The sequence below is a fragment of the Colletotrichum orchidophilum genome (genome assembly GCF_001831195.1).
Source record: "Colletotrichum orchidophilum strain IMI 309357 chromosome Unknown Scaffold_24.1, whole genome shotgun sequence".
NCBI classification, from domain to species: domain Eukaryota; kingdom Fungi; phylum Ascomycota; class Sordariomycetes; order Glomerellales; family Glomerellaceae; genus Colletotrichum; species Colletotrichum orchidophilum.
Window position 1 is genome coordinate 325,284 of NW_019172980.1, and position 22,059 is coordinate 347,342.

The following is a 22,059-nucleotide window of genomic DNA, read 5'->3' on the forward strand; positions in this document are numbered from 1 at the left end:
ATGAGCGGCTTACAAGACGACAAGTACGCGCCTCACGCGACGATTCCAATCTGCGAGGAGAAGGACGTCGAGATCATTATCACCCACAACATTGGGGACTTGACAGACTCTGAGAAAGATGTCCCAACATCAGGAGTCATGTCTAGTCAAGGTTTCCAAACCGACGATGAGTCCAGCAGCATTAGCAGCGGGCCAGAGAAGCAGGGCATGTCCAAGGCCCGTAGCATCGCTCTTGTCACCACCGTCAGCGGCGCAAGCTTCATGAACGTATGTAATCAAGGACATAAGATCTTCCGGCCTCTCTAACAACCACATGCAGACTCTATCAGTACAGGCCGTGGTCATCATTCTCCCCACGATCGGTCGAGACATTGGCATCCCAGAGTCACGTCTCCAATGGATTGTCTCAGCCTACTCTCTCACCTTCGGGTGCTTTCTCCTCCTCTGGGGCCGTATCGCCGACATCTACGACAAGCGTATCATCTTCATTGCGGGAACTGCCTGGCTCGCCGTCATGACCATTGCCAACCCATTCATCCCTAACGAGATCGCCTTCAACGTCTTCCGCGGCTTACAAGGTCTGGGCGCCGCCGCCAACGTACCAACAGCTATCGGAATCCTTGGAACAACATTCCCTCCCGGAAGGGCAAAGACGTATGCTTTCGTCGCCTACGGAGCTGGTGTGCCCCTAGGAAGCACCTTTGGCACCATTCTCTCTGGCTTCATCGCCGAGTATGCCAACTGGAAGTGGGTGTTTGGCGTCATGGCTATCCTCGCAGGCCTAGTTGCAGTCGCGGGCGTCTTCTTCATCCCTCCAGTCGTACCCATGTTGCCAGAGAAGGGTGCCAGCGTAAGAAAATCCGTCGACTGGATCGGTGGTGGTTTGATTACCGTCGGCCTTCTCGCTCTCATGTTGGCTCTGACCGAGGGCAACGTGGTTGGCTGGAGAACGCCTTGGATCTCGGTCCTGATTGTCGTCTCTTTCATCATTATGGGCGTCTTCTGGTTCTGGCAGCGTTACCTCGAGTTCAAGACAGATCGCCTACCCCTCATGAAGACTTCCATCTTCCACAGCGGCAAGTTCTGCGCCGCGCTCGCCATCATGGCCATGTTCTTCGCCTCATTCAACAACTTTCTCATCTTTGCAACCTATTTTTACCAGGACTACCAGGCTAGGTCCATCCTCACGACAACGCTCTACTTTCTTCCTACCGGTATCGGTGGGATCATGGTGGCCTGGGCTGCTGCGCTCCTCATCTCACGTGTGCCTACTTACATCCTCCTCGTATGCGGCAACGTCTCAGTCTCCATCGCGTGTTTGCTCTTCGCAGCACCAATCCCTACGAGCACATCATACTTCGCCTATGGACTACCTGCTATGATCCTGTCAGTCATCGGCGCGGATATGGCATGGCCTACCCTGATCTTGTTTGTCTCAAAGGCCCTGCCCCAAGAGGATCAAGCTCTTGGCGGCGCGCTGGTCAACTCTGTGGGTCAAGTTGGCCGGTCTATCGGCCTGGCCATCTCCACAGCCGTCCAGACAGCCATCATGGCAAAGGCCAGGGGTGTATCGGTTGAGGAAGCGGGCCCGATGTTGGAGTGGGACCAGCCGTCGTTGGACGGGCTACGGGCCGCCAACTGGATGAACTTTGCGCTCGGCATCACTTCTCTTACGATTGTGATAGTATTCTTCCGCAGCTCAGAGATCGTCGGCAGGGCCGAGCCCTCTACGGCTGGAAAGTCAGAGGCTGAGGCTGCCGTCGCGAATGGGAATGATGCGAACATCGAGAAGAGATAGGTTTCGTATGTCTAAGTTTAGATTTCACAGGTCTCACCACCAAATGTAAAAGTTCTCTTTTTGTTATTTTTTTTTTAAGAAAAAGCTTTCTAGGTCCTTGATTTTGTCTCAATTTTACGTGTTAGTCCAAGACGTGACGAATCGAGACTGTGGCCGCGAGTTCAGGTGCGCCACAACGGCGGTGGACACGCAGCTGAACGCATTAGAGAGACGATCAAATTCCTTCGAGAAGCACTTGCTGCATTCCAGAGGAGGGAGAGACATAACCAAGAACGCAAGCTCTCTCGCTAGCGGACTGATCATTCCGCTCCACCTCAAATCTCGGTTATATATGGCCAGGAGACTGAACCTGCTTCCAAATTACCTTTTTTTGCATTCGGTGGCCCCTCTCCGATACCCTTTGGGGGAAGCTCCGATGCTTCATCCTGGCCGCATGGCTCTGCGCCGCAAGTTGATTGTTTGCCTTTGACCTGCAGTCGCTGAGGCACCCCGGTCCCAACGGCAACTATGCGACCTCTCTTCACCGCATGTTTTAATTGCGTTCTAGAAGATGTGGTGTCAACCTCGACAAAGATGGCGGACTAGGACTTGCGTCCAACGTAAACTTCACAGCAGCATCTATAAACAGACGCGGGGGTCAAGATTCTCCTCTCTTGGAATCTCAGTCCGCATCCGCATGCATGACCGATCCCATTCTTGGCCTTGGAATTGTCTCGCACAATAACTGTTTCTGCTCATTGATATAGTACCGTGATAGACTATTGTGATGCTGAAGTCATGTGCAGCCGTTGGCATCAATGGCAGGGTGCAGCCAATGGAACTTTGCAGTGTGGTGGCTTCAAAATACCGTAAATGCTCCAACCGGAATTGGAAAAGATTCCATTGACCCTGTTATGGGGTTACACGAATATCTGATTCAAGTCTATCGGGAGAAGAAAAGCCTCTCTCTTCAGTACCCTCCGACAGATCTATTTCTCTGTTGCTGCTACCAAGGATCGCGCTGAATGAGAAGCAATCAGGAACGACAGCACGACGCATAAGCTCAGTGTAAATTTGGTGGCGGTTTCGGGACCATGTTGGCCTGAGAGTGACAGTATGGGTAATGAGACAATAAGTCTACCTTTCCCCAGGAGCTATGCTATTTGTTCATGTGAGCCAGCGACCTCTCCATGATCCAATCATTTGCAGATCGGCTTCAGTTGTCAAATTGAATTTACCTCCCTAAGACTCAGTAATGACCCATTCTTGACGTCTAACCACCAAGATGACTTTCGCCAACCCCGGGCTCATCACACTCTATCGCTCAGCCAAAGACAGTGTTGGAAACCGCAATAAAAAGAAGAAGCCTGCTGACCGTTTAGCCAAAGACTCCAGTTCTCATCCTGAATCACCAGATATGGCATGTTCAGGTCAAATCGCTGTGAATGAGGCTCATGCACCGCCCGAAGCTTCCAATGACGACATCAATCCCATAGCTATAAGGGACATAACGCAAAACACTTTCATACTCATCAACCATTGAGCTAAGAGGTCCCATTCGATCTCAATCTACGCCGTAGTCATATCATAAGAGTCTGATGATACGAACACCAGATGAGTTGCTGCTTCGCATCATGCGATTAATGGACACTGTTGAAATCTACATGCCACGCCCAGTGTCATTTATCTTCCGGAGAATTTACCAGGATAAGACATTCAGTGAAACTTGGGAATGAATCTGCTCCGAAGCGGTTGCCCGACTTTGTCCACAATCACGATATCGTCATTTTCTATCCGCCAAGCATTCAAAAATGCAAATGAGGACGATATCACAGAATTGGGGGATCTCTGGAGGACTTCAGCTTGCAAGCTGTAGCCAGTGCAAAGAGGTGGCTTCTTCGGCTCTAGCCAAAGAGCCAAGCCGTGACTTCCCTTTCCTTTCACGACCGCCCTCCGAATAATCTTGGCACACGAGGAACACCAATTTTGGGAACGAGGAACGCTTTGAAACGCTGCGTGTTACTGGTATTTGAATGGACCCTGCTGGTCTTGCGGGTGAATGAGAATGAGCAAGTCACGAACGCTCGTCTTTCTCAGGAGTTGAGGGCACTTGGTCAAAGATATGGCGATACGCTTTGCTCATACGTCACCTATGATGATGGCCGGTCATTGAGGCATTTCGACACACAAACTTGCTCTTGCCTAACGTAGGTGGATATAGTTGAGTAAGGGGCCACGCTTTCTTCGAGACCAGTTCTCCCTTTAGATTACCGACCTACTTCGCGTTGCAGAGGACAACTTCGTCACGAGGAAAGGTATATGCCCAGATTTCTATCACCTGTTACCAATGGTGTTCATACATTTGAAAGCAAAGGTTGTCGAACCAGATATCGGTGTCACCGTTTCCTCTTTCTGTTTTTACCTCAGCAAGCCAATCCCCATGGACCGGTTCATGCAACGTGATCTCTTCGGGAGACATGTAGACATTGGGCTCAAAATAATTGATCGATGAATACTTTGCATAGTCTTTAGCGCTAACGACTGTATAGAGTTCAAGAAGCAACTCACCACCACCAAGTGAGGCATCTGTTGACGCTTTGGTGATAGCATGACCAAGTAAAAATCATAAAAAATGCGGGACAGAATTTAAAATCCCACACCTTTGGTCATTGTTGCACGGGTATGTGCCCAACCACATTCAGTATGTCAAGCAAGGCTTGGCCTCTTCCTCGCCTACACCATCCGCTTCGCAATGCAGCATCACTTTGAGCGTAGTATTGAAGAAAGCATCCGTTCTAGAGAAGGAGGAAGGCGCACTCTTACATCAAATGATTCAAATGGGCCTTATGTGCTTCCAAATATTTGCGCGAATCTTGCGCGATATATGCAAGGCAGTAATTTTTTACTTGATGTCGCTCTTAAGCTCATCGAGCCGAGCTGCGTTGGCCTTGTTGTTGCTGTCTACACTGGATTCGATGGCGTAGATGGTTTTCTTCAGTTTCTCGAGACGACCTCTCAGTCTTCCGATCTGTGTTGATGATATTGATAAAGGTAACGCCCTCCTAGTCTCTACTCTTACCTGAGCAGAGACCTAGCATGTGTTTCGTTCATAATAGGCAGCCGTCAAATCATGCAATCACTTTCCATTGGACATCTTCCCACCCCGTCCTCCTGCGCATCCGCCCACCGAGGTCGCTGCCAGGCACCGGCTTGCCAAGTGATCCAGTCACAGGCACAGACGTGACCTCGGGAACAGTGAGCGCATCGCCATCCAAATTGGTGACGTCAAAGCCGGCGACCAGGAGTGCGAGGGATCCCAGTAGCTCACCGCTCGCGAGATACCGGCCGGCACTTTACGCCATTGTCAGCCATTGACACCCTCGTCGAACCAAATGATTGTGGGAGTAACTTACCAAATGTGCTTTCCTCCGCCAAAGGCAAGGAAACCTCTCACGGCGACATTGACAACTGCCTCCCCCCTCTCTTCAGCGACCTTCAAGAACCTATCCCCTATGAAATCCAACGCATCATCCCCCCAAATCTCGAAGCTAGTCTGCAGAATCCTTTGCGGCGCGGAAATCTGCCAATCCTTCTTCACGACGTAGCTCATCTTCCCGTCAGAGATCGTCGTATCAGCCATGACCTTCCTCGCCAAGACGCCCATAGCGTACAGCCGATGCGTCTCCCGGAAACACGACATGAGCAGCGGGCACTTCTCCTCGAGCTTTTCAATGTGCAGAACAAAGACTCTCTTCTCCTTCGCATCCACAGTGACAGTCGCCTTCTCCTCAATAACGCACTGCACCTCTTCGCGAAGTCGCAAAAGAAGCTTGGGTTGGCTAAAGACGCGCGTGAAGAACCAGTAAAAGGCGGGAAACGTGTTGGAGATGGCGCCGTGGAGGAACATCAACTCGATCTTGGCGGCTTCCGACGGAGGCATGTCGAAGCTCGCGCTCAGCCTGCGGCGGTATTTGACGAGGGAGGGCACGTCGGCGCCCTCGTGGAGCTGCGAGTCGAAGAAGGACGTAAAGGCCTGTTGTATGAGGGCTTGTCCGCGGTAGCCGCGGGGTGCGACGAGAGATGGGAAGATGCCGAGCATGAGCTTGTTGACGTCCGTTTCATAGTCCCTACTGCAGTCAGACCACTTCTCTCGCGTCAGGTAGGATCATCTTGGAAGGTGCTCTCACCAGTACGCCGCGATGAGTTTCTTATCCGCACGCAGCGGGTTCTTGCTCCCGTACAGCGAATCCGTGCTGGCCAGGGTGAACACCTCTCGGGTCCACTTGTACAAGTCTGCGATTTCCATGTCGTCGCCAATCTCATTCAATACAGCTGCTATTCCTCCCACGGCCGAGACGTTGAGTCCGAGTAGCGATTGCCCTGCCATCCCCCCGTAGATGATCTTGACCCAAGGACCATAAAAGGCGGGGTCATCCCACGCCTTCATAGTTTGCGCGCTGGCGCCAGCCATTCCTTTGATAAGGTCCCTCAGGAACGGGTCAAAGCTGAGGGAGCGATTGCGGAGTGCTGCTTGTACAAGTTCTGGTTCAGTTATGACGTACATCTTGCCTCCTAGCATGGGAAGAGTGAACATCGGAGCTTTCGACTTTGCACTGGCGGTGGTGGTTTAGTGACGGGAGGTACGCGCATCGTGATGCAAGGGAGATTGGCGGGACACTCACTAGACCATGTCGAGATACTCCCACGAGTGTTGAAAGAGGCCAATAATGTGTCCGACGAAGGGTACTGCCGGTCGCACCAGCGGCGGCTCTTTCGGGTCCATTGTCACGGGAGATCTGATGAGATAGGCGAGGTACAGGATCACAAGGATAGCAGCGAGCAGTGCCGCTGAGGGCACGAAGCCATTATCGAGCCCCAGGATGCTGAGCATGGCGTCTGGAATCCCAGGACAATGGAATGAACACCGGTAGAAGGTGCTTCTTAGAAGTATGAAGCAAGCTTGTAACTTCGCGTCTTCAATTCGAACACAGGAGAAACACGACAAGGTTTAATGCTAATGGCGGCGCCCGACCAACCAGACACTTCACCTGTCAGATGCGAATCGGACTAGTTCAGTCCCGGTTTGTCGCAATTGGTCGTAAATGATTGGCTGTGGCCGTGGCATCCACCAAAGCGGTGCACTGTCCTCCGCCAACTTCTGAAGCTGAGCCGGTGCTGCTCCGTGTGGGGCACTCGGATCCGGTGTGAGCAATCGGTTTCGGCGGCAGCACCGGCATCAGCATGGCTGTACAAATGGACCATCCTCCACATCACCTTCAAGGCCGTGCGTGCTCCTTCTGTACCTCGTTTGATAATAGAATTCGGCGTACCTCCAACCTAGCGGGAAAAAAGTGCCATGGAGCCCCATGGGCGTTTACTCGCAGTATCATGCATCTCCAGGTCGACGAGCGGGTAAATGCCCCTATTGAATCTAATCCACTGCCGTTGGCTGACCGTCGCGTTCACACCCACCGGCCAAGGCCCACCTCGAGATAGTAGAAAGAGTCGGTATCAGCACGTTGATCTCGATTCCAAAGGGCCATTCCGCGGCAAGGGACGCTGGCTATGGAGCAGAAGCGTGGTCATGATTCCCACAAGGCAACACGCGGTGGTAAACAGAGCTGGAATCTCAAATGCTCAATTATCGGAGTTCCACTGGAGGAGATTGCCGGGATGGGGGGCTCCAGGGCGGCCAGTCGCTGGCCAGAAATAGCACATAGTAGGGATATATGTCTCTTCTTCGGTTTCATGATTTCTTTTTCTTGCGCTGGACAAAAATTGGCATGTGGTATATTGCGGAATGACCAAGGTATTTGAGCAATTCAAGTTGCGGATAGAACAGAATGGGTATCTCTCGCAAAGCAATGACTCAAGCCGCCCTCTCAGACTCGCCATCAACTTCAACCCCGCCTTCGCAAGCATCCACGTCCACCTCTTCTTCTTCATCCTCATCACGCGCTAACCTCCTCAGCCTCTCCCTAACAGCAGGGTCCTTCTCAAGCTCCTGCCACAGCTCCAAACGCCATTCGTCCGCACAAACGTCATCCTCTTTGCGAACCCAAGGCCATCTCCACATCCCCGCGAGGATGAGGGATCGTTGCAAGGTGCGGAAGATGGTCTCCATGAGGATGAAGAGGGTAATCATCACAATTAACGTCAGCCACCAAGTCCAATCCCGACCAAACGTCTTTGAGAAGCCGTCTCGCACCGCGTAAATCGACGGGGTGCGGGTGTAGATTGATGACAAGATCCCTTGCCAGGCCCACCATCCGGAAAAGGTGAGGAGAAAGCATCCCAATACTATGCCTGACTTGTGGTGCGTCTCGAGAATGCTAGGATACAGTTAGTCTCAATCTTCATCAAGGTATGATCCGTCAACTTACAAGCACTTATAGTTGATCCAGATAACGCCAAGGGTAAATGCAAGATTACCGACGGCGTATAGGCCTTGATCGCTCGAGCTTGCGAACCAGACATAGCCCGCCCAGACGCCCCAGTAAGCCAATACACCTTGGATGGCCGCTGATAACATCCAACCAGCATACTTTGCCAGGTTCAGGCCCATGTTTCGCTGGCCGTACACATACAGCTCGGGAACGGCAAGCAGAGTGTCGGCGCTGAGGTCCTGATCCCAGATTCCTGGACAGATGACGCACAGGCTGGTAAAGAGCGTGTTGAAGACAGTCAAACTGGCCGATTCGTACAATGATGTTCCTGTATACCCATTGTACCGCTGGTACAGGGCAGTGGGTAGGTAGAAGAACATCTCCTTCCAGAAAGTACACAAGATAAACTTGGCTGTGCGAACATAATTCCATCGCCCGTGGACGAGTAGTAGCCGTTGGAGGTATCTGAATTGCGCGATGGCGTAGTCAGCCACTCGGGCAGCTTGCAGACCCTCCTTCCCGGAGATGCCAACGCCGACGTGACTCGCAGAGATCATTGCCAAGTCGTTAGCGCCGTCGCCGATGGCGAGTGTTAGGCCATGGCCCATGCGGCCTCTCTGCTTGCGGAGCTGAGAGCGGACTGTCGTGACCATGAGCGCCTTTTGCGCTGGTGAAGCTCGACAGCAAATGACAGAGTCTACAAAGGGGACCACTGAGTAGAACTGAGCTGTCAAGTCATCAGACTTTTCAATCGTGGCGAGGGTTTGGCCATCGATAACAACAACACTATGGACACAGCCAGAGTGCAAGTCTTCAGAGAGTGCAACGAGTTGACCCTCGAGGTCTCCCTTAGTAACATCCAGGGTGTATAGGTCGGACACTGGCTGGCAGATGCGAGTCGAGTGGGCAATGTTGATGGCCGTTTCGCGTTTGTCGCCTGTTAACATCCAGATCTTGATGTTCGCCCTCCGCAGCTTGTCGATGGTTTCCGGAACGCCTTGCTGAAGCTTGTCTTCAATTGCCGAAGCACCAACGAGGTTAAGGGACTGCTCGATCGTTTCTGCTGCAGCTTCGATCTTGTCCTGGCGATCGGTCAAGCTGGTGGACGCGGCGTCGAACGTCTGCTTCCAGGCGAGGTAGTCCTGCTCAGAGATGAACTTTTGGGCAAAAAGTAGCGTACGCAAGCCTTCGGTAGCAAAGTCATCCAGATGCTTGAAACATCTTGTGAAGATGGTCGAGTCGTCCGCAATGGCGGGGTCGTCGAGGAAGGCGAATTTCTCGGGGGTGTGATATGGAAGGGTGGGAGACCCTGACGACGACTCGAATGATGTCGTACGGATGCTGATTGAAGGTCGCAATAGATCGCCCGACTTACGCAATTTACTTGTCTCGAGAGATTGGCTGCGATCCATAGGAGGCCGGACACTTGGGCCAGGGTTACTACGTGCGATGCCTATGCTTCTTCGCAAAGACATGCTAGCCCGACCCCCAATGCTGATTCTCGGCTCATTTTGTTCACTTTTTCGCAATAGCTCGTGTCCAAGTTCTGCGCTTTTCCTCACATCCTGGGCTTTTTGCAAAGCCACGCTGGCCATCTTGAGTCTTGGAATAATAACCGAGTCTGCACCTTTGCAAATGATACAAATACGACCATCGGGATATCGCACGACAATGGACATTCTCTTCCGATGGCTGCTGAACTCAATGACATCCAAGATTTGGAACGTTATATCTTTCTCCGCATCGCCGGCGTCGGAACTCTGCCGTAAGGTGATGTTTGATGATGTCCGAGAAATGACACTGTAGCCGAGTTCCTGTGCCGCCCGAACCATGGCCAGCTCATCTGGAGACGAAGACTGGTATTCCACCTCGCCATGGCGGATTTCTGGGAGACAAGTATGGCAAAGGGCCATGGCAAGGATGTAGTCTCTGGCTCTTCTAGCGAAGAGAGAGTGAGGCCTCAGAGCGATGAACTCTAGAAGGTCGGTGGTCGTGACGTCGGGTTGCACATGGTCCGGACGGCCTGTGGATCTCCACTGGGAAGAGGATCTTCGGATAGACGGTGCCCGTGAACGAGCCATCGATGGCCTACCGAGAGTTGTTGGAGATTGGACGTAGTCGTCGACGATGGCGTCGGTTCGAATATGCTGGGTTGATATCCGTGGAATTCCCTTGGCTTCTGACAGGGTATCTACAGAGCTATTATTTTCGCTGTCTCCATCTGCAATTTCGACATCCGGCTGATGGAGCCAAGCCGTGCCAGCAATACTTAGTTTGCGGAACTTCATCTCATTCTCCGTCAGCGTTCCCGTTTTGTCGGTGAAGATGTAGCCGACCTGGCCCAAGTTCTCGAGGATGGTGTTTGTGTTACATCGAGCTGGAGTGTCTGTCTCGGCATGGTACATCTCGACATCGGAATTGAGCATGAGTAGCTGTCCAACTTTGATGATCTCTAGAGTGACGTACAATGCCAGCGGAATGACATTGTTGAACTGGATGATGAAACCAATGATGATTTCGTAGAACTTGACTTCGGCATCCTTAAGGTACCATGTTCTTCGCTCCTGCGACCGCTGCCACATTACGTATCCCATAGAGCAGCCGACGGAAAGGATAACGACATAGAGCGCGAGTGTAACAACAATCTTGTTGGCCACTGTCTCTAACGCGGGCTTCTTTGCCTTGGGGTGCTGATTAGCATTCATGCGGATCTTGCACTCCTCCCCAGTGTTGACGACGATACCAATCGCAGAACTCGTATTTCTCAATATGCTCCCTCGGTAGATGACCTCGGCGGACGTCAGCGGCAGCGACTTTCCGTTGACAGTCACTCTACCATCGAATTTGTAAAGATCAGGGTTCGGGTCCTCGACCACAAACTCGGCATCGCAGGCCAGGATCTTCTCGACAGTATCACAACCCTCCAAAGCAGCCGAGACTTGCTTACTCTTGAGGTTCGTCTCACCATCGAGAGCCATTGTCTCGATGTAAGCAAGGCCATTCTCGCCGTCGGCATGGAGAAGCACAATATCCGCAGGGACCGGATTGTCTCTCCGTAAGTTGATGAGGTCGCCAATCTCGATATCACACCACCTCGTTGTTATCCAGGGTCCATCATCTGCTGCTTCTTGGCCAGTGTCCGGTCCTTGGTGGTTCCGCGAGAGGGCGCTTCGAAGCTTGGACTGCCAGGTCTGCGGGCTAGTCTTGCGATGTTTCGAGTGCTTGAGCACGCGCGCTGTTTCCGCATTCTCCACCTTGTCGAGCCGGTGGCGCTTGAAGTCGTCGTATCCCTCTTTTGCGACAGTGACTAGAACGAAAAAGAGCAGCGGCAAAATTGTGGTAAAATTTCCCGTAGTCGAGAGTCCGGGCACGGTTTGGGGTATGCCGACACAGAGAAAGTAGAAATTGCCGATTCGGGAAAACTGGAAGAGCAGTTGTTTTGGGATGAAGTCATAAATGGTATATCGGGAAGTTCGGATGGTGTTGGAAACGAAGGGATGGCCGCCCCGTCGTTCGTCGGCCAGGGGCGCATCTTGGTCCAGCTGCAGTGGGATAATGCGGCCATTCTTCGAAGGCTGCAGTGTTTTTCGGCCCAGGACGACCGCGTGGAATACACCCTTGCACCACATTAGAGCATCGCGCCTCGAATTGGCGTCCAGCCACCGCGCTTTGCCGGCGGCTTCATCGGGGCCAGGCGACGGCGAATCGCCCGCAGATAGCGATTCGGTGGTCGGTTTCTCGTTCATCGTAGCGGCGGCATGAATTGAGCAAGTGACTATTGCAAGAGTCGCGTCTTGCGTGATGCATCATTTACGTGCGAAAATCGAGCAGTCGCATCGGTTCGGATCCAGCAGAAGTCGTAAGGCTGCAGCAGACTCGAGCCCAGCACTGGGGGTCATTCAATTCTTCAATGAGGCCGGGCGTGCAGAGAAGAGGGTTCGACTATGCGCAATGCCATTCTCCAGTTTCCCCAGCCAGTTTCGATGACAGGAGAGAAAAAGCCATGGGGAGTGGCGATGGAGAAGAAACAGCGGACACCGAGTTCGTCATCAATGGCCTGCATCCCACGCGAAGGTGGGCTGCCAAGGAAAATTGGCGAAATTAGAGGCAGCAGGCGTAATCTGTTGCTAAAGATATCAATCAGTGATGATTCCCCAGGGCAGAAACTAGCGGACGGATTCCACGTTGGTACCATTATCCCGCGTTGATCTCCCCACGTGGTGGGCACAGTGGCCGGGGGTTCTCGCTGGTCATTGATGGACATTTGTGGCGGGCATCGGTGTTAGTGCATGTGTATCTTCGCGGACTTGATCGATGGGCTCGAGGGGGAGCCAGACCGTTCACGGTTGATCGAAATCGACTCAGGGTTTTCCCAAAGTTGAAAAGAAGCTCGACGCCATCGTCTCCCAGCTGCCGGTGAAGTCTTGTCCCACGTGCAATTCATGTGGTGCTGAGCGAAAGCTCAACGTTGGCTGCCGACCGCGCGACAGCGCCAAGAAAGGAACGTGCTGACGCCAGGGATGAACTGCGTCCAACATTTTGCTTGGCTTCGGACACACTGCTAGAAGCGTCGCTAGCCGCGATCCGGCCAACCGGACCCGAAGCGTTTGGCCTTGTTCCATCTCGACGTCTTGTTTAGGTAGATCTGCGCATCGGCACATGGAATAAATCTGCCAGGCGGCTCCGCGTATTGGCGACAATCATGTTTCCCCGTCCTTCTTGACCCACGGATCCGACACCATCGAGCTCTGCGCGGCCGGAGAAAACAAGGCGTCCGAGGTACAAAGGCAGCACGGATGCCATCTGGTGTCTTCAGCCGCCCAGCCTTGAAAGTACCAGACGCTTTAGCTTTTTCCCGACGGCGGCGAGCGTCATACGAGAGCAGAAATTCGGGCGAAAGCTGAACAGGCAAGATCCCATGTCGAGACGTCGCACATTGGTGGAGTATCGCGCACCCTCATGGCCGCCTTGAAAAGGAACGGCGGCCTCGGGGGGGTCCAATCGCCGCCGCCATCGGCATGTGTTTATCATTTCCAGGTGAGAGTTTCTTGCATTGCCGATGGAATGATACCATCGTCCCATCTGACTTGCCCTGGTATGCGATCCGGTGGTGAGGAAACAAACGAGACATCGGGGAGATGGGACAATTGAAGTTTGTACATCGTGGAGGAAGAAGTAACGGGGAATGCAAGGAGCTATCGCTTACAGTGGGCAAGGCTATTTTTGTGCCCAATGCGACTGGTTGTGGGCAGCCAGTCAGCGCCTCTGATACGGTGCTAATCGAGAGAGGACTTATGTAAGCGAAACATACCTTCGGCCCCAGCCGCCTCTGGTACCTTGCCAGCATATCCCCGTCTTCATAAAGTCCCGAAAAGCTGGGACCGTCAATCCTCAACTGTCACAGGCATCACATGGTTTTTCATAATGGAGCACAAGGTTTGGAGAATCTTCTGCTTGTCGCATACCGATCAACGAGTGTTTGGGGCGTGTCTTAGCTGCCCATCTCCCATAACTTTCTAGGATCTACCATAACTTTCTAGAAAAATGTCAAGCTCTCACCGCGTGTTCCGTCGCCAGATTAGCAACCCAGGAGCCATAGTAACAATATACTGTTTCAGACACAGAGAGTTCCTTTCCCTAAGCACTTGTTGAAGTGTAGACAAGGATATCTCTAATGCCTGTTGAGAGAAGTACAAACAAGAAGAAAAAAGGTCGCCGCTCAATGCATGCAAACTCAAGCGTACATGGATGCTCATGAAATGCCCCTCGTTCCGCCTCATCAACATGCAATCGTGATATTCGTCTACTTGCGCCTCTGAGCGCCAGCAGCGGTGAGCTTCTGCGTAATGAAGTCAGCCATTTTGCCCGCTTGGCTGCCGTAGGAAAGATGGGCCGGCAGGATGGTGAGGGTTCCTTTGCAGACGGCATCTCCCGGGGCGCAGATGATCTTGGTCTTGGACTTGGGGAAGTCGGGAATCTGGGCCTTGTCCTGAGTGTTCTGGGTGTCGCCGAACATGAAGGCTGCGACAATCTGGTCCTTTTGTTCCTGGGGCAAGTCCTCAACTGCGCGATGAGTGACGGCGGCGCCTTGACTGTAACCGCCCACGACCATCATGGAGTTGGGGCATTGGCTGTTGACTTGGCCAATAATATTCTTCATCTCCGCGACACCGGCGGGGTCGGCGCCGCCCGGCAGAAAGTTGGTAGCGAGACCAGCCGCGTAGTCGACTCCCTCAACAGCCACACTCTGAAAGTTGCCCTTGACATTGTTGGCGGTCTGCGGACCGCAGATGGTTCCCATGTTGCCGATCTCGGTAGATCCACGAGCGAACACCATGATGACGTCCTTGCAACCACCTTGAGAGAATTCTTTGGCAACGGAACCGACGCGGCCGAGCTGGCGAGCTTCTAGATCGCGAGCCTCGATATTACGAATGTCGGCCTCGTCAAGGACAGGCTCGGAGAGCGTAGGGAACGCAGCCGCGGCGGACACAAGGGCGAGAACGTTGGAGAACTTCATCGTGGTGATGTGGAGAGGTTTGAAGGTCGAAGACAAAAAGCTCACAGAGCAGACTGAAATACAGCGTCGCGAGAGAGAATGACTGCCTCCGGGGCTTGGAAAATGGCGAGCTGATTGCTGCGTTTAAAATGAGAAGTGCTGATAATGATGATGGGATGAATAACGTCAGAGGGTGTGGCTGCAACCTTTATACAGAGAGTTCCTGCACGTCAAGCCGTACCGTTGGGTTGGTGTTGAGATGAGGATTGGTGCAAAGTTTCCCCTGCCGTTGTTGAAGTTTCCGCATCAAGTCACCTTCGTCCCATAGCTCCAAACCTCCCGGCCAGTCGCATCTCTCGAATCACCTCGAGTAAGCAAGAGACACTCCCAAAAGGTGTCCCTTGGTGTGTAAGATGCATCTGGGGTCGATGGAATCTCCTGAGGCGCAGGTGCATGTGGACTGTCCAGATCGCAAGTCTGTCCGCTTTGGGAAACACTACTCCCTTCCCGGAGGAGCACGGTCGCAGGTCTCCAGGATGGCGGCAGCCAAGCTATCGGAAAGACCACTCCAGAACACCATACCGCCGGATTCTCCTGGCACTGGCACATCTAGCATGTAGCCTGGTTGATGTCGTTTATCGGAAATCCATGGGCGGGAGGAGGATCGAGTGGACCGAGGCATGGCTGCTTGATTTCTCTTCGGTAGCCTAAATCCGATAAGGTCGAGAGCCCCTCATGCCTTGTTCATTTTGGGAAGAGGACCGCCGTTTCGAAGATATTGTTGAAAGAACGACACGGGATCGACAAGGCTAGGGGATCAGGGGATTTTGCCGTAGAACACTATCCTTCGGGCCTCGTGCAGGCGATGGCCTTGGGTGGCCTCGTATTCAGCCCACCGAACAGCCAAAGGTCCATGTTCATCGGCTCCAACGGAAGGAAAGCGTCAATGAGATGTGATGTATCTTTGTGGTTGCTGCCGCCCAAAGGTACACACAGGCAAGCGCACAGCTTCTCCACCCCGGATGCCCAGAGGAAGCTAGAAAAGTAAAAGAAACTGCCCTTCACTGACGCTTAACGCTAGACTCAGACTACATCCAGGTTTCAGATCAGCTAGCTGTCAGTGACCCTCCCGCACAGCGAGTCTGCCACATACCAATATCCAGAGATGGAAGGGTGGCCCATCAAGGACGAGGTTCCCTGCAACAGGAATGGCGCTTGTCGATAAAAGTGTAGCTTGCGAACTTGACGGCGTCCGTGGTGGACCGCCAAGTTGGGAGGAACGGGATACGTTCTAGAAGTTCCAACCTGAAACTTGAGATGACCGGATCGAAACTGAAAACTGAACACAAAGGAGACTCCTGAACAAGGATGGGCACGAGGGTTGTGGCCAGTCCGAGTTCATGGCGCCGACTACCAGCCCTGCGTCCTGACAGGTAAGACTTCAAGCTCCCCGTCCCGTCTGACGTCTGGTGTGGTGGGCAGCGGCCGACTTGGTGAGGACATCTCACGACCTCTTTTGGAGACTTTCGCCGCCAGACACTTGTCTAAGGACCGAGCGTAATGTCAGACATCGGGATCCGAACGCGGGAAGCGCAATGTTCTAGACCCCGAGGTGGCAGAAGAAGTAAAAAAAAAATGGAGAGGCTACGTTCATTGAAGGGATTCCGACCGGACGGTGAGCAGAAGCAACCAGATGTCAAAAGTCCTACTCCACCGTGGGTCAACGGCTCAGTCGCAGCGGAATGTAGATTAAACAAATGAAAAAAAAAAAAAGTGAAATCCAACCGTCAAAGCACCCCGAATAAGAAAGACCTGCGAGAGGTTTCGAGACATACTCCCTTGCGCCGATCCGATAGTCCGGTTGATTGATTGATTCTTGTCATAAATGGGCGCGGAGAGCAGAAATTCTCCTGGGACCATAGGTGCTTCAGCTCTTTTGATGCATCAATGGGTCATCAATGGGTCGACAACGGCGATGTGTCTCCATGAGCCGAGGTCGAGGCCAGGGTCAAATGTTGATACCCTGTCAATGTCAGGGGAAGATGAGACAGAAACTAACGGTGCTAAGAGAGGCTCCGTGCGCCGGGACGGAAGAACCACCCAGGAACGGGGAGTGTAGTCGACCGGACCCGGTTTTCACCGGAAGGCCAGACTTTCGGCTCCGGCGTCAGGAAGGAGCCCATGATTAGCTTATCACGTGAGTCTGTCGGAGCGGTTTATCTTTTCCGCCGCGATCCTTACCAAACAAGAGACGGGAACAGAAGGACCCGAGTGCCGAGTGAGGAGTGACGTCGGTCTCTCCTTCTGCACCTGAGGACCCTGGATCCTGCCTCCGGCAAAACTCTGGTTAAATTTCCCTCCCGTCAGTCAATCATTGCAACGGGCAGTTCCAGGCCCGCCACACCCCACGAATTGTGGGGATCTCTGCCGTTGCACACCAACATTCTCAGCCTTCTGTCCGCCGTAACACGGCCAACCCGCTGCTACACTACACTGAATTGCTGATCCCATTCCCGTGATAGCTCACCACCACAACTCCCACCGATAACCTCCGCACGTCTCCCAACTGCAACCAGGGCCTTTGATCTGCGGATCCTCGATCTCACCTCCCGTTCCACACCGAACCCCGGCCTTCGCAGCTCGCCCTATCCGACCACAGCATCTGCATGTTAGCGACTGTTTCTCCTCCGCTTTTAGCTGAGCTCGAGCCTCGCCTCTCACAACCCAAAGCCAATACCCGCTGCTCGGCTTGACTTGAGCTCACGAACAACGACCCAAGACATTCTTGAAGATCTGTGGTGTATGTCTTCTACAGATCCCACAGATCACTTTTCCGGCCTATCTGGTGCCCCCCAGAATGACACCGCCGCCGCCACGGTGACGAGCGCCGAGACCGCGGGGTCGAAGGCTGAAACGAAGCTGCCCAAGCTTGACAACCATGTCGAAGACAGCCAGCCCGTGCTCTCAGCGAAAGCGGCAGGCAAACAACAAGCGACGGAAGATTTGATCGACTTTGGCGACGACGCCCCGGTCACATCAACCAGTGCGAAAGAGGGCACCAAAGAGAATGATGAACCTTTTCAAAATTCACCCAAGACTGCATCCAAACCCTCTCCAGTGAGCATCCCGGAACCGATGACTTCATCGACAGCTACCTTGAAGCCCACGAGCCCTCTTCCTGCCGAGACTGCCACGCAGTATCTCACCATCGAGTCCACGACATACGTCGACCCTACACCTCCAACTCCGAGGACATCTCAGCCTCCCTCTCGAACCCCCTCAAACGCCAAACGCCGCCCCTCCTCCGGTTCCCCTACAAGATCTGATGCTGGCTATGACGAGCGCAGATATGCAAGCGAAGATGAGCAAGAGAATGGGTCGCGCTCCGAAATTCAGAGCATTATGGAGCAGTTCACCGGCGACGGTGGGGGCCCCGGAGCCGAAGAAGTCATGAGCCCAAGGCTGGAAATTGCTTCGCCCATGCTAGGTAGCCCTGGCATACAGCATCCACCCCGGAAGTCCAGCCTCGAGCCACTGGTCCCTTCACTATCCCACCAAGTGCAGGAACTTCAAGGTCTCAGAATACACTCGGCTTCTCCAGCCAGTATGCTCTCCAGAGAAAGAGCACCTGACGATCAAGGGCCGCCAGTGCCCCCAAAAGACGGACCACCCGCGACACCTGCGCGGTCTCAAGATGATCGGCAAATGAGCATCGACTCCCAGCTGTCTCCTGGCATACCCATACATCGGCCGCCACCCCCTGAACCCGAACCAGAGCCAGCGCTTCCATTCGACTTCCATCGATTTTTAGAGCAACTACGAAACAAGAAAGCGGACCCAGTCGCTAGATACCTCAAGTCGTTTTTGTCAGAGTTTGGCAAGCGGCAGTGGATGGTGCACGAGCAAGTCAAAATCATTAGCGACTTCCTCGCCTTCATCGCCAACAAGATGGCGCAGTGCGAGGTGTGGCGAGATGTCTCCGACGCAGAGTTCGACAACGCTCGCGAGGGCATGGAGAAGCTTGTCATGAACAGGCTCTATACGCAAACATTTTCGCCAGCGATCCCTCCCCCACAACCTATCCCCGGAGCAAAGCCAAAAAGACGTGGCGGAGAGCGACCGATGGGGCCTGGCAGGCGTGGCCAGCATCAAGAGGACGTGGAACGAGACGATATCTTGACACAGAAGATCAACATTTATGCTTGGCTTCGAGAGGAGCATCTTGACATACCACCGACTGGTGATAGTGGCAAACGATTCCTGAAGCTCGCCCAGCAAGGTATGTTATTTTCTAGCCGAATCCTAGCCGGTACAGCTCGTCGCTGACTATACGTAGAAATTCTTAAGATCAAGTCCTACCGAGCGCCGCGGGACAAGATCATTTGCGTACTAAACTGCTGCAAAGTAATCTTCGGTAAGCCATAGTTCTTCCTCCACGTCGAGACTTTGATGACTCACCAATGGCAGGCCTGCTCAAGCACTCAAAGTCGGACTCCTCAGCCGACTCTTTTATGCCCCTCCTAATTTACGTGGTCCTCCAAGCCAACCCAGAACACTTGGTGTCAAACGTACAGTACATATTGCGGTTCCGAAACCAGGAGAAGCTGGGCGGCGAGGCCGGATACTACCTTTCCTCGTTGGTAAGTACCATTGACGCCGTAATAACGCTGCAGAAAGCTGACATGCCATAGATGGGCGCCATTCAGTTTATCGAGAACATGGATCGGACGACCCTGACTATTACGGATGAAGAGTTCGAGAAAAACGTCGAAGCAGCCGTGTCTGCGATTGCCGAAAAACACCGCCTTGACTCCCCCGCAGTTGCGCAAGAACCGGTCTTTTCGGAAAAGTCATCCACTGGGTACCAGACCGGGGAATCTTCGACAAGGCCTTCCCTAGACATCATGGGAGAGTCATCCACACCACGTCGGTCGACTTCATCGAATGAGGGCGGAAAAGATCCAGACGATCAAGCTCCCATCACCGGACTTCTCCGCTCCATTCAGAAGCCTCTGAGCTCAATCGGCCGCATGTTCTCAGACGAGCCCTCTCCTGCACCACTTGTGCCCAGCAACACATCGAGGCCACGAGACTCCTCCGAGCGACTCTCGCCTAGACCAAGCACCGAAATATCACCCGATGGACAGCAGCCATCGTCTCGTCACCATCTATCGGCGGAAGAAGCTGCAGCAAGGCAGGCAAGCGCTGAAGTTGCTGAAGCTCAACGTCTGAGCAGGGTAGAGCACAACAACGTTGTCGAGACCCTTGCAGGGATGTTCCCCGATCTAGACAGGGAGATCATTTCGGACGTGGTACACCAGAAACAGGGAAGAGTTGGACAGGCCGTTGATGCCTGCTTGGCCCTGTCTAGTTGAGGATATGGAATAGTTGCACTAATAAAGTTACCGGATCCTCCTGGCAATCGAATGACTGTTTCTCCTCGGGGCAGTTGTATCGAATCTTCGCGGCTCTGCCTCTCGCATCGATTAGCCACTCACCGTTGCATAAGGGGTTAGCTAACTGGACCTGAGAACTCTATGGTTTGGATTGCCACCCAAGGGCGTCCCTAACGTGACAGGTCCGGACTGCACGGCACTTAGGGAGAGAATCAAAGGGAATGGTGGCGTGGAGGGTTGCTTGGCATGGCTCACGTGGAATTAAGCGCGGGAATGCGCGCATGCTACACGGTTCACGTCACACCGTCCCTGCTACCTAGTTTGATGCATCCAGTCTTGCCAAGCATCAACATGGGAGCAGAGGCTACCCAGGAGCATGTGATGCAGTTCATTGATATTTAGCTCACAGTATCAAGCAGGAGAGTAAAGTGTCCCAGGGACCTGCTATAATTGCGAGTCTTGATCAATGTTACGGCAGGCATCGCAGAGAATGAGGGAATCATCTGGGGCTGAACTTTGTAGAATGCAGGTTCCCTGCTTCCTTGCCAGATCGGTCCAAAGAGGTGCTTATCCTTGACCAGACTGCCCAGGGTCTAGGGTCCGGGGTGATCGAGACACGAACTGGGACATGGATTAGAATTCAGATCTCAAGTGTTCACTATCAGCCCTTTCCCACACACTTATCTATCTGAAGAGTGATCATTCACTCGTGCCTTCACTCCGTGCCTCTTCTTTTGCCTCGATCGCCAGATTGTAGTGCGGCGCGAGAGGCGTCGACCTCGGGTGATGTCCTGGATGCGTATGTTATGTAGTGCCATCCCAAGAACAGAACCGAACCCGAGGACTGAGTTCAATTAGATGATGATCCGAAGGGGTTGAGCCGACCTCAATTCCATGCGATGCCGTCTAGGATGCCACGGCCCAAACAAACACCTTGTCAGATCGTCCACAAGCTCCTCAATCTCGTCTCCTGCGACCATTTCATTCTCTTCCATGCCTTCTCCATCAACTGCGACAAGTACAAGATCATCTTCCTCGACATGTGCAAGCACGCCGTCTTCCTCTACTTCGGAATCGAGTACCCAGTCAAGCTCGACGACTTCTACACCTTCATTGAGTTCAATCTCGAGTAGCTCTTAGATATCTCCCAGCACTTCAAGCTCGTCAACTTCATCCAGCAGCTCATCTCAGACCTCTTCGGGAACGAGCAGCAGCAGTTCGAGCAGTCCAACATCAACTTCTTCCTCCTTGTACTCTTCGTCGTCGTCAAGCATGACAACGAGTTCACGCACTACAAGCAGCTCCAGCAGCCCCAGCAGCTCTAGCTCTACGGTCTTACCAACCTTGTCTTCTTCATTCACAAGCTCTCAGTCATCTAGCAGCAGCACGAGTGGCCCGATTTCTACAATCTCACCCAGTAGTTCAACAAGTTCACCCATCTCCTCAACAACCTCCAGCACTCTTTCAAACATCTCCAGGACTGCTTCGACCACCTTCACCCCAGAACCTAGTCCGAGCACCAGCACCACCAGCATACCAGTAAGCCTAGCCTCATTGCTACCATTCAGCCCCACAACGATAATCACCCTGCCATCAACGACGTTGACAGGCATCCTACCTCTATTACCATCATCGGTGACCTCCAGCTTGGTTAGTTCGAGTCCTTCAAGATCTCTATTCGTCTGCCCGTCTGCCTCACCACTAAGCTCCTCTACGACCTCTCTGTCAAGCTCCCATTCCACGACGACATCTAGCTTCTCTTCCACTTCCTCGCCTACTTCACTATCCATTTTTGTATTGTTTTGCCAGGCTCCTCGCTAACTGAAGTCTCTTCGCCGACTTCCCCGTCCTTCACATCTCTTTTCATACTCGGTTGGCACCTCCTCAGTACTTCGACCGCAACACCAATCATAACGAGTTCACCCTTTTCTCTATTGCCACGACTGAGATTCTTCCAAATAACCTCCATCGTTTTCTCCATTATACTTGAACGAGGTGGTG

At 53.1% G+C, this 22,059-nt stretch overlaps 6 protein-coding genes across 6 annotated transcripts; 2 read left to right on the forward strand and 4 right to left on the reverse strand.

Moving 5' to 3' along the window:
- CORC01_03914 (major facilitator superfamily transporter) lies at positions 1–1,798 on the forward strand (the record flags this gene model as incomplete). Its single annotated transcript, XM_022615563.1, has 2 exons — positions 1–267; positions 320–1,798. 2 exons carry the CDS (start codon positions 1–3, stop codon positions 1,796–1,798), a joined length of 1,746 nt encoding a protein of 581 aa, XP_022477982.1.
- A 2,881-nt stretch (positions 1,799–4,679) lies between these two features.
- On the reverse strand, positions 4,680–6,668 carry CORC01_03915 (uncharacterized protein; the record flags this gene model as incomplete). Its single annotated transcript, XM_022615564.1, has 5 exons — positions 4,680–4,805; positions 4,918–5,128; positions 5,191–5,904; positions 5,965–6,390; positions 6,460–6,668. The coding sequence occupies 5 exons, from the start codon at positions 6,666–6,668 to the stop codon at positions 4,680–4,682; spliced, it is 1,686 nt and encodes a 561-aa protein (XP_022477983.1).
- Positions 6,669–7,646: 978 nt separating this feature from the next.
- On the reverse strand, positions 7,647–11,909 carry CORC01_03916 (phospholipid-translocating P-type ATPase; the record flags this gene model as incomplete). The annotated part of the gene is made up of 2 exons (XM_022615565.1): positions 7,647–8,109; positions 8,161–11,909. The coding sequence occupies 2 exons, from the start codon at positions 11,907–11,909 to the stop codon at positions 7,647–7,649; spliced, it is 4,212 nt and encodes a 1,403-aa protein (XP_022477984.1).
- A 2,057-nt stretch (positions 11,910–13,966) lies between these two features.
- CORC01_03917 (cutinase) lies at positions 13,967–14,683 on the reverse strand (the record flags this gene model as incomplete). Its single annotated transcript, XM_022615566.1, has 1 exon — positions 13,967–14,683. One exon carries the CDS (start codon positions 14,681–14,683, stop codon positions 13,967–13,969), a length of 717 nt encoding a protein of 238 aa, XP_022477985.1.
- Positions 14,684–17,359: 2,676 nt separating this feature from the next.
- Positions 17,360–20,037, forward strand: CORC01_03918 (uncharacterized protein; the record flags this gene model as incomplete). Its single annotated transcript, XM_022615567.1, has 4 exons — positions 17,360–18,941; positions 18,999–19,076; positions 19,130–19,302; positions 19,354–20,037. Coding segments are annotated over 4 exons (2,517 nt in total), but the record flags the coding sequence as incomplete, so codon positions are not given.
- Positions 20,038–21,425: 1,388 nt separating this feature from the next.
- CORC01_03919 (uncharacterized protein) lies at positions 21,426–21,848 on the reverse strand (the record flags this gene model as incomplete). Its single annotated transcript, XM_022615568.1, has 1 exon — positions 21,426–21,848. The coding sequence occupies one exon, from the start codon at positions 21,846–21,848 to the stop codon at positions 21,426–21,428; it is 423 nt and encodes a 140-aa protein (XP_022477987.1).
- Positions 21,849–22,059: the final 211 nt, after the last annotated feature.